This window comes from Cricetulus griseus (genome assembly GCF_003668045.3).
Source record: "Cricetulus griseus strain 17A/GY chromosome 1 unlocalized genomic scaffold, alternate assembly CriGri-PICRH-1.0 chr1_1, whole genome shotgun sequence".
Lineage (NCBI taxonomy): Eukaryota > Metazoa > Chordata > Mammalia > Rodentia > Cricetidae > Cricetulus > Cricetulus griseus.
The window spans coordinates 21,273,063-21,288,236 of record NW_023276807.1 but is presented as its reverse complement, the minus strand read 5'-3'; the positions used below and the strand labels follow the sequence as shown (position 1 = coordinate 21,288,236).

The following is a 15,174-nucleotide window of genomic DNA, read 5'->3' as shown; positions in this document are numbered from 1 at the left end:
GAAGATAGTCATAATTGGAAAAGAATACTATCTAAGTTAATCATTCAATTTCTTTTTAACCTTTATTACTTGGCTATAGAAGGAACTCAATATTCAGGAGATTTTTAGAAGCGATATTTTAGGAAGAAGTTGGTGAGCAAGGTTTGACAGTGGTAAGCTACTTTAGATGTTGAACTTGTGAAATATCTCCCCCTTACAAGATGAAGTCACACTTCATCTGTTTTCATGGCTTCACATCATAGAATATTCTTAGACTACACCTGTGAGTTTATTGCTGACATCTGTGCCTTCCCGAAATAAGCCAGAAACACTGTTCTTCCCACCTAATAAATCAGGTTAAGGCCTTTCATTACCTTCACACATCACTGTAAAGCAATGGGGTGTGTGCTCCGATGCTCACGCACTCTGTGATGTGTACAGCACAACAGGCTACTCTGGAAAGCCTGCTAATGCAGACTGACAGTCGACTGTTCTCAAAATCCCTCACATGGCATGGTGTCAGCATGCTCTTTAGTCCCCACTCATCCCCAGAGTAAACACTGTGATGACTCATAAACCATGTAAACACTGTGTCAGTGCTTGCAAGCGCTCAGGATAATTTTCACACCAGTTGGAAAACAGTATTTTATCCCTAAACAACACAAATCTGCAGTCGCACTGTCTTAGATGAGCTTGGTGCCTTGGTGTCTCTAGTCCAGAGGAGCCCTCTTCTTCCTTTTACAGAAAATAATCTCTGGGAGCCAGAGATGTGCTAAGATTGCAGGCCTATAGTTCTTGCGGACAATTACTGCCCATAATTCTGTTGACGTAAACATTCAAATCAAGATTATTTATCTTTAGTAACTTTAAGATTCAATCTGCATGAAAAGTTGAGATGAGATAAGAATAGGATGGGGGATATTCTATGTGTAGTAGCTAGCTTGGGAAACAGGTAAGAAATAGCAGGGCACGATGTTTGTGAACAGTGCCATTTAAGACATGCCCACCTCACCCTTTCTCCCTCTGGTTTCTCCAACATACCTAGCTCACTCCATCTGTCTTGAATCTGTTCTTCATGGTTCTTGGCACCTCTGGATGTGTTCCCCTTGTACAAACCTATTCATTTCAATCTGTCTTTTCCTGAGTGTCAGCGCCCCATGCATTCTGCCTTAATGCTTCTTTTCAGCTTTGACTCTTAAGCAACAGTCAGTGGAGAAGATCAACTTAGTCTGAAGACCAAGATTGCAATCCAAGATCATACTGGCTAATTAAGATGTGCTTTCCCACTTCTGCTTATCTCTTTCACAAAAGAATTCTGTTTCTCACCTCTCTCCGAAGAATGCAATGGACCATGACTATCACGAAGCCTTGTAATGAATCAAACACAGCAAAGAGGATTTGAAACAATATAGAGCGTTTATCTGTCATGGCCAGGACTGCAGACATCCATGTCAGAGCCAGAAGGGGCAGCACCACACAGGAGCTCCAAAGTGAGGCCCTGTTGGAAGAGAAAAGATAGCAACGTTACGTAGTTGCATGTCATGCCCCAGGCCATAGCCAAACCCCCATTCACTCTCCCAAAAAAGCATTCTTGCATGTGGCACCAAGACCATTAACTTGGAAACCACAAAGCAGATAATACTTGAGAATTTGACATCTTTTCTAGGGTATCCCACAATCATTATAAAGGTAGTTGCCAATTATAAATACACAAGTATTAACAAGCACAATTTTTTCCATCATAGCATTTTCTCACATGCACATGTAAAGTTTGTAACAAGAAGATGTAAATGATTGGGACTAACATGGCATTACTGGCGGTGGTGGCTGACAAAGCTGTTGTAGAAACTACTCCACACTTGGCACATTTGAGCGTCAAACCGCTATGAGGCTCACTCATCTGACTGCAAACAAACAGAACACCCAAAGAACAAAAATATTGAATTGTCACCAAAAGTGTTGCAGCTGTAAGTTAGTTTTTAAATACTATTTCATGCAGAAAAAGTATATTTATCATGGATGAACATTCTAGATCATTTTATAAATACAGTTACACCACGTGTTATCTCTGTAGTATTCATCTTTTAACACTATGGGCCTTTGTAGCATGCAAAGTATGTTCCCATCACTTACAATACAGATAGCCCTGTGTCTATAAAATACAATTGGCTAACACATTGAGTTAAAAACACTTATGTGTTTGCACAGACATACAGTAATAACCCTTTATTCAGACCCATGGTAAACAAACATATGAGGACTTATAGCTCCAAAGACTTTCATTGTCATGAGAAAAACTTCACCAGAAATATTAACATTATTGCAGGAAATGTATATATATATATATATATATATATATATATATATATATATATATATATTCTTCAAATGTGAGAAGATACAGTTTCAAACTGTACAAGTTCTTATTTTGAAACTTTTTATAGCATCGATATTTGTTCAAATTATAGGATGATCTGAATACAGGGGCTGACAGAATGAGATACTATATAATAATATAAGAGCACCTGTTTTCTGCATAGAACATATTTATCACAGTAATTAAGTTCAAAGCAAGAGATTCAAACATACAACATTTAGTGATCTGTGTTGGTCCAAGATAGGTGAATTCAGATTCAAGTTATGTATATACTATCTATTACTTATGGAGGCAAATAAGGCTACACAGAAAAATTTTGCATGCATTTCCCTTGAAAAATTGCTCCCTGAAACATTATGTGTCTATTAATTAGTATATAAACCACCTAGGAGAGCCAAAAAGAAACAACTTGAATCAAAATTCAAAATTTTCTTGTGGTATATGTCTGTACTCTATTCCCATGTGGTGTTCATATCTAGTATGTGTTTACCCTGTAAGTTTTCAAATTAACATTATAGTGGAGCTGTGTTATTATATATAATAAGAGGTGGAGGAGAGAATGCTTGATCTCTTTTAAGTGACTACACTGACTTGTAAATAGTATTTAGATGGGGTAATAAAACCTGAAATCTATCAGAGATTGATGAGCAAATCTCATGAGGAAATAAAACAAGGGCTTGCACTTATAAATCACTAAAATTTACGTTATAAATCACTCACTTTAGTGATCCAACTAAGCAGGGTCTTTGTCACAACCACACATGTACACAAACTTGTAGTCTGGTGTGTAGTTGACTCTGTGGATACTCCTATGAGCTTGTCAAGTCTTGTTCCCAGAGTAGTACCTGGTTCAGATTTCTCATGGCTGCATAAATCTATCTTATCTCATCTCCAAACACTCTAATTCAGGGGACCCAGACACATGACCTTTGAAGCCTCATAGATGATTGTGACAAACAAGCAGGAATGAGCACAACTGCCCTAAACACACACCCGAGCATCTTTCTTGCTAAGCTTAAAAACATTATTGATAAAAAGGCATGTGCTCATCATTTACTGTTTCTTTTATCACAGAAGATAGGTCATTTGATATTAGTTATTTCTTAATTTACAGGTACCTTCCCCTTAGGCTCTGAGGCAAGGTGGAACAATCAAAGATTACATCATCATCGTCATCATCATCATCATCATAATAATAGTAATAATTAATAATAATGTAAGCACCCAAGATACAAGTGTCTTAATCCTGAAAACCTGATTTAACTATGGAATTTTCTGATAAATTTAAAGCAGGGTTCAAAGTACTTATTTGTCTTCATTTGTGATCTGTAGTGGGCTAAAAGGCCTACACATACTTTCCTGACAGTAAAACAGTTGGGCAGCTGTGGCCTACCATGGATGGAAATGGAGAAGAGTGAAACACCCAGAAAAATGTTTTGTTTTTTTTTTCCCCAGAGTTTATGTGATCTGTACATAAACTAATGAAATGTGGAAAACATATACTAGAATCTAAATTTAATTCCTAAAATATAAAAGTTTTTATTATCAGGAAAAGTATGACACACAAAGTTGACTTGCCCACATGGCCTGAATAATGATGTCACCATCATGGCACAGGATGGGGGCTGCTGCCTCACTCTTCCCATGTTATTCTGGCTGCTCTGCTATTACTTCAAGATTTGGAGTCCACTGCCTTTGTTCCCTTCTCAACTCTTTCTGTTATTTTCAGGGAAAATTAGTTGATGATTTTATTGTTAATATCTAGCAGATTCCCTGGAAAGAAAGTATCTTCTCCTCTACCTGAAGAGAGTTCATGGAATAAAGGGTGTGCTAAGCTAATTTTCTTGATTTCATGTAGCTATGACAGAGCTGTTTAGTATGCAAGAAAACTGCATGGCAAAAAAACAAAACCTGAGAAAATATAATTTTTGTTTTAAGATATTCCAAAAAGATACATTATAATTTATATTGTTCTTAGTTATTTCCACTTATCATCTTATATAAGATATAGTGTTATTTTCAATAACTTATCCTTGGTAAACATGTTTTATGTATTAGAAAACTTTTAATATAGTTTAGACGTTACACAGCTTTTCAAGCTTTTTGTTATTTATTAAACATTTATTCATTCATTCCTTTATAAATATTTATTGAGGACAAAAGATATGCTTGGATAGTTCTAATAAGTGATTATAAAGTATAAAAAAGGAACAAATGCAGAAATAGAAAAAAACCAGAAGAATAAATAACTCTGCCCTGTATTCTACTTTAAATAATATAATCCAGTTTCATAAAATATGCTCATCTATATATGTATACATAGATATATTTGTATGTATATGTTCAACCAACCTGAAATAGTCAACTTTACAATTAGTGAAATTAATCATTAAGCCAGTCCGCATCAACCACACTCAATGTTTTCTCAGTGCATCTGATTAAGCTCCTCTTTGAAGTCTTTATTACTATCTTCTCTGCTTCTCTGAGGACTAAAAATAACTTCACACATGCATAGTATTTTTTTTTGAGTTTCCTTTACTCACACTTAAGATTAGAGAACAAATCTGAATCCATATATACTTAGTTTACCTTAGAATTTCTATTCGACAAATGTTTAAACTTGGTCGTTACCTCGTTAGCTCTCCTGTGCTGGGGACAGTGATCAGAATTCTACATGTAGAAAGACGTTAGCCTCTCTGTGGAAGTCCCCATATGAACAGGAAGACACTGAATCGGATTTGCCAATGAAATCCATGTGGCTTCTAAGAATGCTTTTAGAATTAGAGACTTTTCCATTATAATTATCATTGCCAATATGCATATAAAATTCATACTTCAGCAATGGTATTTAAGTCTAGAGCAATGTGAATCAAAGTTGACATGATGCACAAAAAAATGACGTGTGAAAAGAGGCACTGGCCATGAACGAGTTTGAGGAATTGTATTTTAACGAGCTCATCTCCCTTTCTGACCTCAGTGTCTCTGTTGACCATATTATTTCATTCATCATAAGATCCACTGTTTGTTGAGTAAGGCTTGCCATTTTCCAATGTCCTTTTGAAAACGCTGTGCACATTATTGCATGTATTTAATGAGGTGAAATCAATTTTCCCATTTAGTGGATGAAGAAACAGGACTTAGGAAAGATGAAGCAACATGACTGAAGACATGTGTACAGCTAGCTAGTGCACTGCAGAGCTTTGACTTTGAATACCTCCTTTAGAAAATGTTGATGCCACTAGTATCAGAGTCGACTTTCTCTATGCAGTACTTAGTCTGATCAACATAAGAAATGGCTACTCTATTCCAGCCACATATGGCAAGCTAGCAAGGGTGATTCTGTGAAAAGCTCATGTCAAATGAAATAGAAAACTCAGTGTTGGCAGTGAGTTCAGGAAAGTTTAGAAAATAATCTGTAATGAAAAAACAATATGCAATTTAAAAAGTGCCCCTGTGTCAGGATGGACATGCTTTATTATATTATTGTCGGTGTAGGATTTTATGTGAATAACATTGATTTTTTTTTATTGAAAGCTTTTAAGTTTGGTCTTTTACTAGGGAAAATAACTACCTGAGTTATCTTACTTTATAATTATCACATAAATAATAAAAACAGAAAGATCTTTAATTCATCACCAGTAAGTGATCACATATCATAACCATTAAAAATATCATAAAATATTTCTAAAAAGAACAGTTATAGGAATATGTTTTGAATGAAAGTACATTTTTTTCCCAGAAAGAAGAGAGCTGTAACCTTTGTGGCAAGAAAAGACCCATGAGGAAATCAAGGGCATTAATATATCACTCAAATTTCTATAAATACTTACAATGTGGTATTTCTATAACCTAAAATGCATCTATAAATCTACATAGGAAGTGCTGGTTAATATTATAATAGCAGTAAAAATGGGGTAGCTGCTTTTATAGATTTTGTGAATGACTAAAGCATGCAAATGAAAATTGCCAATAACTGTTCTAGCAAATTATATTTTGAATGTAAAAATTATATGACAAGAATAATGATTGATAAGTTTCTATTTTAAGTGAAGTTTTTGTCATTATTTTTTTCCTTTCTGGTCTACACAATTAGCTAGAGAGGAAAAAAACAAACAAACAAAGAAACAAACAAACTACTGTTTCCCTCAGTTTAGTTTTACCTGTCCCAATTGTGAGCTGAAGTTTTTGGGTTTTGAAATCCCTTACCTCAGGATAACTATTTTGAGTCTGGACTTAAGTGTTTGATCTTAATAGATGTACAAGCAATGTGCACACCCATATCTTCTTAATGGTCTGGTTTATTACTTCTATTTAATATCATATTATATCAGAGAAACCTTAAATGACAGACTCTACCAGACACACTAGTACATCAAGCGCTCAGGGCACAGCCCACAAAAGCGACAACCCGGACCTGAACTATAGGATTGACTTGTAAAGAACCATCAAATCCACCAATGGCAGCTTACCCGGCTCTGTGTTTGAGCTTTTTATCTAGGATTCCATCTCTGGAAACAAGCTTATTAAATACCAAAATGCCAATCACCATGTTGACCTGTCAAATAGAAACAAAGTTGACCTTTCAATGATACTGAAGGAGATCAGGTCCCTGTTTCTCCAGCAAACAAGTCTTAACCCCCCCCATGGAGGGCATGATTCTGTAGAGTGATGTGAATGACTTCCTAGAGTAGTAACTAGCAGGTGAACAGCGGTGCCCGCTGCTAATATTTAAAGTCCACCAAACACATTTAATTTCCATGCTTTGCAGTTTAACATGGCAAAATTAACCTTCAGTTGTCTAAATTTTAAAAGGGACTTCCCTTCCCCCCCCACACATCAACCTTGTAATATTCTTTCTAAGGAAACTTTGAATAAAACAATGGGGTAAATGAGTTTTATTCTATGCTTAAAAGCCAAAGCATTTTAAATCTCCCAGTAAGGGGCTGGGCCGAGCCAGGAAGACAAAGGTACTAAGGGTTTGCCACTGCCCCCAGCAGGGAAGACAGAATGGCTAAATACTCAAAGCAGCTGTGCAGCTGCTCTCTCCCAGGGCTGGGTCTTTCTGATGTATGGCATTTTCTAGGAAGGGAAAGCCTATTCAATCTCGATTCCTTCAGGGTTTGGACACTTGCATTAATTCTTAAAGAACACTCTCTTGAGCACTTCTTACAACTTCTTTCCAAGACTTCCTTACTCTCACTTCCATGACCTTTTGCATCATACAAACGGAGTGAAGTCAGCAAGAAAATGTTCTTTCAAGTAAAATTGTAAGGCACATTGGGAGAAGGTGATGACGATGATTCCCAATCCCAGTGTGAATCAAAGAAGAGTCTGCTTTTCACCTTACTTAGCTCTTTGCCCTCTATTATCAGTGGTCTACAGACTCTCATTCAACTGTTCCTCCTCTGCTAGTAGAAGGCTGAAATCTGTCCACCTGCTGGTATGTATGTTAAGCACGTCATTCTTAGTGTCTGGGCAATATACCACTTCCTTTTTATTTGAACTGACTGAGAGAAAACATAAGTTCTACGGATTCTACTAATTCACAACCTAAACATGAGGGAATTTATGACCAGTAGAAAGTGTTGTAATGGTGTTTCAATTATGTACATACTAGTTATTTCTTCATCATAGGGTTATATGTATGTTAACCTAGCAGCCTAGGGAAATAACTCTATTGGTTTAATAAAAATCCAGTGCAACAGACAAAAGAGTTCCCAATAGTTTCGATTTTCCTATGCACTTTGTAACACTGATATCTTCAGTGTTGTGGCTTCGTTTTCTTTCTTTCTTGTGAATAATGGGCAGTTATTGTTCTCTGTTACAGTTTAAAAGAATGAACAATCTTTAAAGGAAAAAGCCTCAAATAGAATTATTAAGAAAGACGTTTCCAGCTTCCAAGTTATTGAATGAACCATTCAAAGAACAGAAGGGTAATTATCCAGCTGATAGTCTAATTGAACAGTGATATGAATTTCTGTATTTAATATATCATTTCTTTCCTCCTTAATTTTCTCCCGAATGATGAGTGAATATAAGAGAGAAATTGGGAGAGAGCGGTAGGGAGGGAGGGAGAGAGAGACAATGGAAAGATGGTAGAAAATTTTGCATGTTATAATATTTACAATTAGGGAAATATTTTGCTATTCTAAAAAGAAAATTACTAAAGTCTTTGTACCTAACATCTACTGGTGGTTTTTATCTTGGAATATTATTGACCCACAGGGAACATCAAACATGTCTGGAGGTGTGGTGGGCAGAGGGAGGGATGTTATTGAACATACCACAATACACAGGACTGACCAGAACATTAACATATCCATTCTAACATGTATCCTTGACTTTGTGAAAGTAACATGTATGCACACATGCATGCATATATGTATACAGGTGGATAAATGATAGATAGGTAAAGACATTTGGGAGTATCAGTTTTGGATAAATTTCCCCATTCATGCGTAAATATATTACACAAGATAATATAGAGCTTCAATAATAATAAAGGATGGAATTTAATATATTGAAGAGGAGGAATTTATTGAAACTCACTTGAGTTTCTTCACATATCTGAAATCACAGTAAGGAATTCCACTCTTCCAAGTTTAATCATTTTTAGTGCTTAAGTATGAACATCTTAGAATAATATAAGATAGAGAACAATTGATATTAGAAACGAAAGCAATAAGTAGTTGGATTTTACACTTTCTACCCACCAAACACTTTATCAAAATTGCCACTCTAAGGGACTAACTGTAATCTTTCTTTTTCGCTAAGCAATCAAGTAAGTGAATTTCAGAGTTTACCAGTACAACAGCGGCTGCAGGTCCAACGAAAGCGTAGAGCAGTCCTCCTTCAAGTGACAGCCAGCAGCTAAAAATAGGATTAGATAAAACTAACAAAAATCAGTGATAAGCATCAGGCCACCAAATTGTGATGCAAAGAGCATTGGCTAGAATTTGACCTTGCAGTGTTGGCACATTTCAAAGATTTGTAACTTTAGCCTTAGAAGCTGTAGAAAAACTAGAATTAGAGCATTTCATGACGAAGAAACAGACATATCCCTCACTACTGGGTTTTATCTTGAGGCAGTTGAAATATTTTAGGCAATTTCATTGTATATTGTAATTTCTATCTTTGTTTTCATTGCAAAGAGATTATCACAACAAATTCTGCTTTGTCTCCCTGGCTGATGCTTTCAGATTCACTTTAAAAGAATAACAGTGTGTTTAGAAAGTCTTCCTTGAGCCAGGTGTTGGTGTCACATGCCTTTAATCCCAGCAATCAGGAGGCAGAGGTAGGTGAATCTCTGTGAGTTCGAGGCCAGCCTGGTCTACAGAGCAAGTACCAGGATCTCCAAAGCTACACAAGAGATACCCTGTTTCGAAAAACCAAAAAAAAAAAAAAGTCTTCCTTGAGTCCATTGAGATACTGAGGAAAGTAACTTAAAAGACACCAGTGCAGGAAATGGATAACTCATATTTGCATGTTCTTTTTCCCTTTAATTTTACTGGTTCCCAGACTACCAAGAACATTCACTGGTATAGGATTGTGAATTAGAATGAGTGCAGCTGTGTTTGTTCGGTAGACTAGATTCACTAAGGGATGTAAGTTTGTATGGATGGAGCTATGGAATTCTTTCGGGTAAAACATTTCATTCTCTCAATCAAAAGGAAATGAAGAGGCCAGAGGGCCCAGCCCTGGGTGTGTGTAGATGAAGAATCCAGATGCCCACAGTCCAGGAGAGCAATGAGGAAAGTGTAAGGGCCTGTATCTCACTGCTGGAGTACAGCCACGCCATTGCTTTATGCAACGCTTTATGTGATATTTGTCTCTTTCACCATATTAATTCCTGTAGCCAGTGAGCTGCCTTCAAAATTTACAATATGTAACAGTGAATGTGCTATGTCTCTCCTAACAATGATATGCTCTATAGTTATTGAGGGCATGGTTCCATAATGTATGCATTTGCTAAAACTCACAGAAAATGCTATATTTAAGAGCATTGGTGTGACTCTCTAAGTTATGCCTTAATTAAAATTTCAATCTAGCCGGGTGTTGGTGGCACATGCCTTTAATCCCAGCACTCGGGAGGCAGAGGCAGGCGGATCTCTGTGAGTTCGAGACCAGCCTGGTCTACAAGAGCTAGTTCCAGGACAGCCTCCAAAGCCACAGAGAAACCCTGTCTCAAAAAAAAAAAAATCAATCTAGTAGTTATATACGCATACAGAAACATTGAAACATTAGTATAGACTTTTACAAACATATGTGCATTTGTTTAAAGATAACACATGGCTTGGCATGCCTTTGAACTTTAGAAAGTGGGAACCATAAATACTAGTAAGGTGTTTAATAAATCCTTAATTTACACCAAAATAGCTACTTTAATGGAAGAAGTAATAACTTAAAGCAATTTGCTATAGTAAATAGCAGTCCTTAAATAAACACTTAGCATTTTCTTTCAGTGATATTGATTGCATTAAAAAAAAAAATCAAGAACTCCAAAAGTAGTTTTCCCAGTTCTAAGAAGGAGTCTTTGGGATAGCCAGGTGAAGTGATGTCCTTTTGTATACTTTTAATTTGGTGAGCACAACATGTGGCCTAATTCTCAGTAATTCCTAACTTAAACCTGGAAAAAAATTACAGAATGTCATGTTGTAACTTTTATTTATTAAATAGTGTGTGCACTCTCCATTTCTAAATTACATCCTCAAAATGAAAACAGGTGTAGTAAACTATGAAAGTATATTGCTTCAAATTATAAATATTTTTTTTTTGTTTTTTTTCGAGACAGGGTTTCTCTGTATAGCTTTGGAGCCTACCCTGGCACTCGCTCTGGAGACCAGGCTGGCCTCGAACTCTCCTGAGTGCTGGGATTAAAGGCATGCGCCACCAACGCCCGGCTTCAAATTATAAATATTAAAGTTAATCTTTACTACAAATTGTTTCATGTATTTTGTGAGCATCACAAACATAAGATGGACCATCATACCCCTTTCTAATTTTTTCCATAGCCTAGGCATCTTCTAATATGAAATCTGGCTCCTGACCAATCAATTGCAGTGTATCAACATAAAACAGCAACAAAACTGGAAATAATAATGGCTAATGGTAATACATAGAGAGACATCAATGATATTTGAAGATGAGGTAAGAGTCACATCCTAAAACATAACAGAAGAATAACATCGAGATTTTACCGGTTCTAGCAGAGCATATTTAAGTTTTGACATGTATAACTGATATAACTTTAAAGGAAAACATACTGGTTTTAGGAAGCACTGGAAACAGGAATGAGAATTCTGAATAGCTGCATTTCTTTACTTTTGTGCATATAAGCCACCTTATATGGCTTGGTTAATGACCCAGTGACAAGTGAATGGCATCAGGAGGCAAGGCAAATAAAACCTGTTTGGTAACTTCCTTATTTATCAACATGGTTAGCATTATAGATGGACTTACTAGTGATCTGTGCCATATCCTTTCGTCCTGGTGAAGCCTACAGACGTGGCTACTACTAAAGCTGGCAGTCCTGCAAGAAAAGCAAGGTGACACTTCATATTCAGCTACAGCCATTGTGGATACTTGCCCAGGACAAGCCTGGACAAACTCCAGATCTTCAGATCACAGCAACTACCGTTGGAAGGGTCACCTTACAAGGGATGTTTATATCCCAAACTTTCAAGTGCAAAACTACAAGAGGCAGGTAGATTTTTAACTTAGTATACTGCCCTGGTGTTGCTAGGTTACCACTGCATTTGACATGGTTTTAAAGAGAAGTAATAACACAGATTTAGTATATCTTTAAGTTATTTTTTTCCCCTGGGGGTTTGCACTGTTATAAAGGAAATTGATAGTTACAAAACCAGAAAGGCAGAAAACTGGACACCCTGGTGTGGTGGCCTGTTATAAGAGTGGAATATTCAGCTGGCCCCATATTGATCCATATCAAGTTCAAACTATAATAAAACTGCCAAAATAATTTTTTCACTTAACACTTCCTTTTCAATTTACTTATAATAGTAAGGATGTAAGACTAGAGAACTCAATTACCTGAAAATCTAAACCAATTCTGACCTTAAGGCTTCATTTACGGCATGTATAAACATACTTGGGCATGCAGCATCTCCAAAGAGAACGTTTGCTTTTTCAACTAAAATGAAACCCTCAGTTAATCATCCTTTTGTTGTGCTATTTTCTTGCTATTTTCTTTCCCCTGGGAGTCTACTCTACTCAGTACATACACTCACCAGCTTTAAAGACAAGCACTGTGGAGGCATGCCAAGGGAAGTCACCACGCTTTAAATGAATACTGAGAGCTATACATTCATAATACAAAATTATGTGTATGCAACTCTTTGTCTCCTCCCTCTCCCAACCCTCATCCTGCATGCTATCTTTTGACTGGATATTTTGATTTAATGCATAGAGTTCATTAGAAACAAACAAATGTATACCCGAAATAATACCTAAGGAATCAGTGGTCTTTATTTCATATAAATTGGACCTCCTTTGTTTTCTAAATTGATTGTGGTGTGCTTCTCTCCTCTGATAGTGTATATAACTCTTCACCTCTCAGAATGTTGATATTACCAATAACTTTGAAGATGAACTGCAAACCCTTTCTTCAAGATCTTTAGTAGCAATATTAAATAAGGTAGCTATTGGTTACTGGCGAGGAAATCATTCTTGAAGAAATAGCTTCCTGTACTTGCACTCTCTTCCTTCGATCTATGGTCCTAATTCACAACAAAAATGTTCCTTGGTTCAATAGTGCCATCACTTTAGAAAATCTTTGTCATGGAATCTAGACAAAAAATCTTATAATACTCTAAGTAGAAAGTATTCTTCAGCTTTCCATTTGCTTCTACAAAGAGTCCCAATACATCAACTAAATATGGCTACACCCCTGCTGAATGCTGGCAGATAATCTTTAGATGGATTTGATCCTGTGTTTCAGGATGAATTATTCTGGTCTTGCAGTAAGTTCACTAGTCCATAATTGCCAAGTTCCTTTTAACATCCTGTTCTCATCATCTGATAGAGTAGCAGTAGTATGTGTGCATGTGTGTGCAAATGTGCATGCATGTATACATGTGTACATGTGCATCTATGTGTGTACTTATGTACAGATTTTTTAGTATGGGTATTTTAAAACATGAAAAATCCTATGGTTTTTCTGAAACTATCTTTAAAATAATTAACTATGCTTTCATTGAAACTGGTCCCATGAAATCACCAATTGTTGAGGTGTCTCAGCCATGCAGCAATTGGAAATGATCCCTAAGCATGATGGGCAATGAATTAATTTCCTAGTTTGGCAGCAATTGTACATTTCTACTTTTGAGGAACTCCTTAACTACATGTGAAGCTTCCTTGCCTCGCTGATGGTCTCCTCCTCCTCTCCTGGGCTTCATTTTTTAACAGTCTGGAGAATCTTTTGGAATAGAACACTTAGAGGTTTCCTAGGGTTTGCTATACGTCCTGTGAACACCATGATTTGGGTGCCCAAACAATTCAAAGCATTTCACATTTTCAGAAAAATGCATCAAGGAACACATTGTCTTCCTAACTTCAGCTCTGGTCTCAGGCTACACCACGTAGGTACATTACGTGTTAATTTATTAGCTAAAACCTTTGGTGATTATTCACTTATAAAGTTCCAAATGACCCCATGAATGTTTACAAAAATGGCTTCTCTCATGTATTTCCACTTCATGTTTCAAGTTAGACACCTACGTAACCTGGGTACAGTCACTTTTTACTATTTTATGATGTTATTCTCAGTGTCATATCAGCAAAGCATGAAAAATATGTTAATATATTTACCCCATCCAAGGCACAGAAAGCGTTTCCTTATGAGCCGTGTCCTGATTTTTCCAGTTACAGCCATGTATGACTGCCACGCTTCTGTCAAAACCCAACAGAATGAGGCCAGGAAGAAAAAATGCAAGAATGCAGTGGTGGTCGTACAGATGCTCTGTGGAGACAGAAGGAAGCACATGCTCAACCTGGGCAGGGACCTATCCGTCCTTTGTTCTCAGATAAGAGGAGATCCTACTATGTAATCCACACAGCCTTTAGCTTGCAATTCTCCTGCCTCAACCTCCTGAGTTTATGATTACAGGGATCTGTTACTACTTTCCACTTGGAGAGGTTAACTTCTGACAGACTTTTACTTCCCATAAAAGTTCTTAGTGTCAGAGAAACTTTGGGATTAGAAACCTTATCATCCCTAGTCTCTATGCTTTATACAATATATGCAACACAAAAAATACATGCCCTAATTCCAATTTTCGTTTTTTAGTTTCTTTAATGAGGAGAACCCACACTATGCATTTAAACTCAAGGAAAATTAAAATCACTGCTTTAGTTGATTTTTTAAAAAAAATAAAATTATGGAAATTGTCCTTTTTTTAGTTTAAGTTGCAGACACAATGTATAATTGTTTTGGCTACATTCTTTATCTCCCTTAACCAAGGATTCTTTTTTGTTTGTGTTTTATCTGTGTTGATGTGAAGATTATACTGGCAAGCTCAACAGCTTTTTCAAAAGAAAGAAAAACCAACTTTGCTTTTATATGTGTGTGATACCCAAGTTATAACAGTAAAATACTATACTCTAGAGCAAAGGTAAGGTGCATTTTGAAGTATTTAATAGCTGCACGTGATGCTACTACATTGTCCTGCCTGTCTTAATCGAGTCATTTTGAAAAGCTAATTGAGTCACTGGCAGTACACAACTATGATTTCATAGATATTTTTCTCCATGCAATTTAATCATCCTAAATGTGTGGGCCATTAGCTGTGCTTTGTCTGCAA

General features: G+C 36.5%; 1 protein-coding gene across 1 annotated transcript in view; it reads right to left on the bottom strand.

Annotated features, from left to right (window-relative positions):
- Adgrb3 (adhesion G protein-coupled receptor B3) overlaps nucleotides 1–15,174 on the bottom strand; it is a 697,729-nt gene that overhangs the window by 43,493 nt on the left and 639,062 nt on the right. The window contains exons 19-24 of the mRNA XM_027392824.2: nucleotides 14,183–14,333; nucleotides 11,816–11,885; nucleotides 9,160–9,226; nucleotides 6,826–6,911; nucleotides 1,785–1,883; nucleotides 1,306–1,477 (exon numbers count right to left, since the gene is read on the bottom strand). Coding sequence (XP_027248625.2) covers nucleotides 1,306–1,477; nucleotides 1,785–1,883; nucleotides 6,826–6,911; nucleotides 9,160–9,226; nucleotides 11,816–11,885; nucleotides 14,183–14,333 — 645 coding nt within the window. The remainder of the gene's footprint in view (nucleotides 1–1,305; nucleotides 1,478–1,784; nucleotides 1,884–6,825; nucleotides 6,912–9,159; nucleotides 9,227–11,815; nucleotides 11,886–14,182; nucleotides 14,334–15,174) is intronic.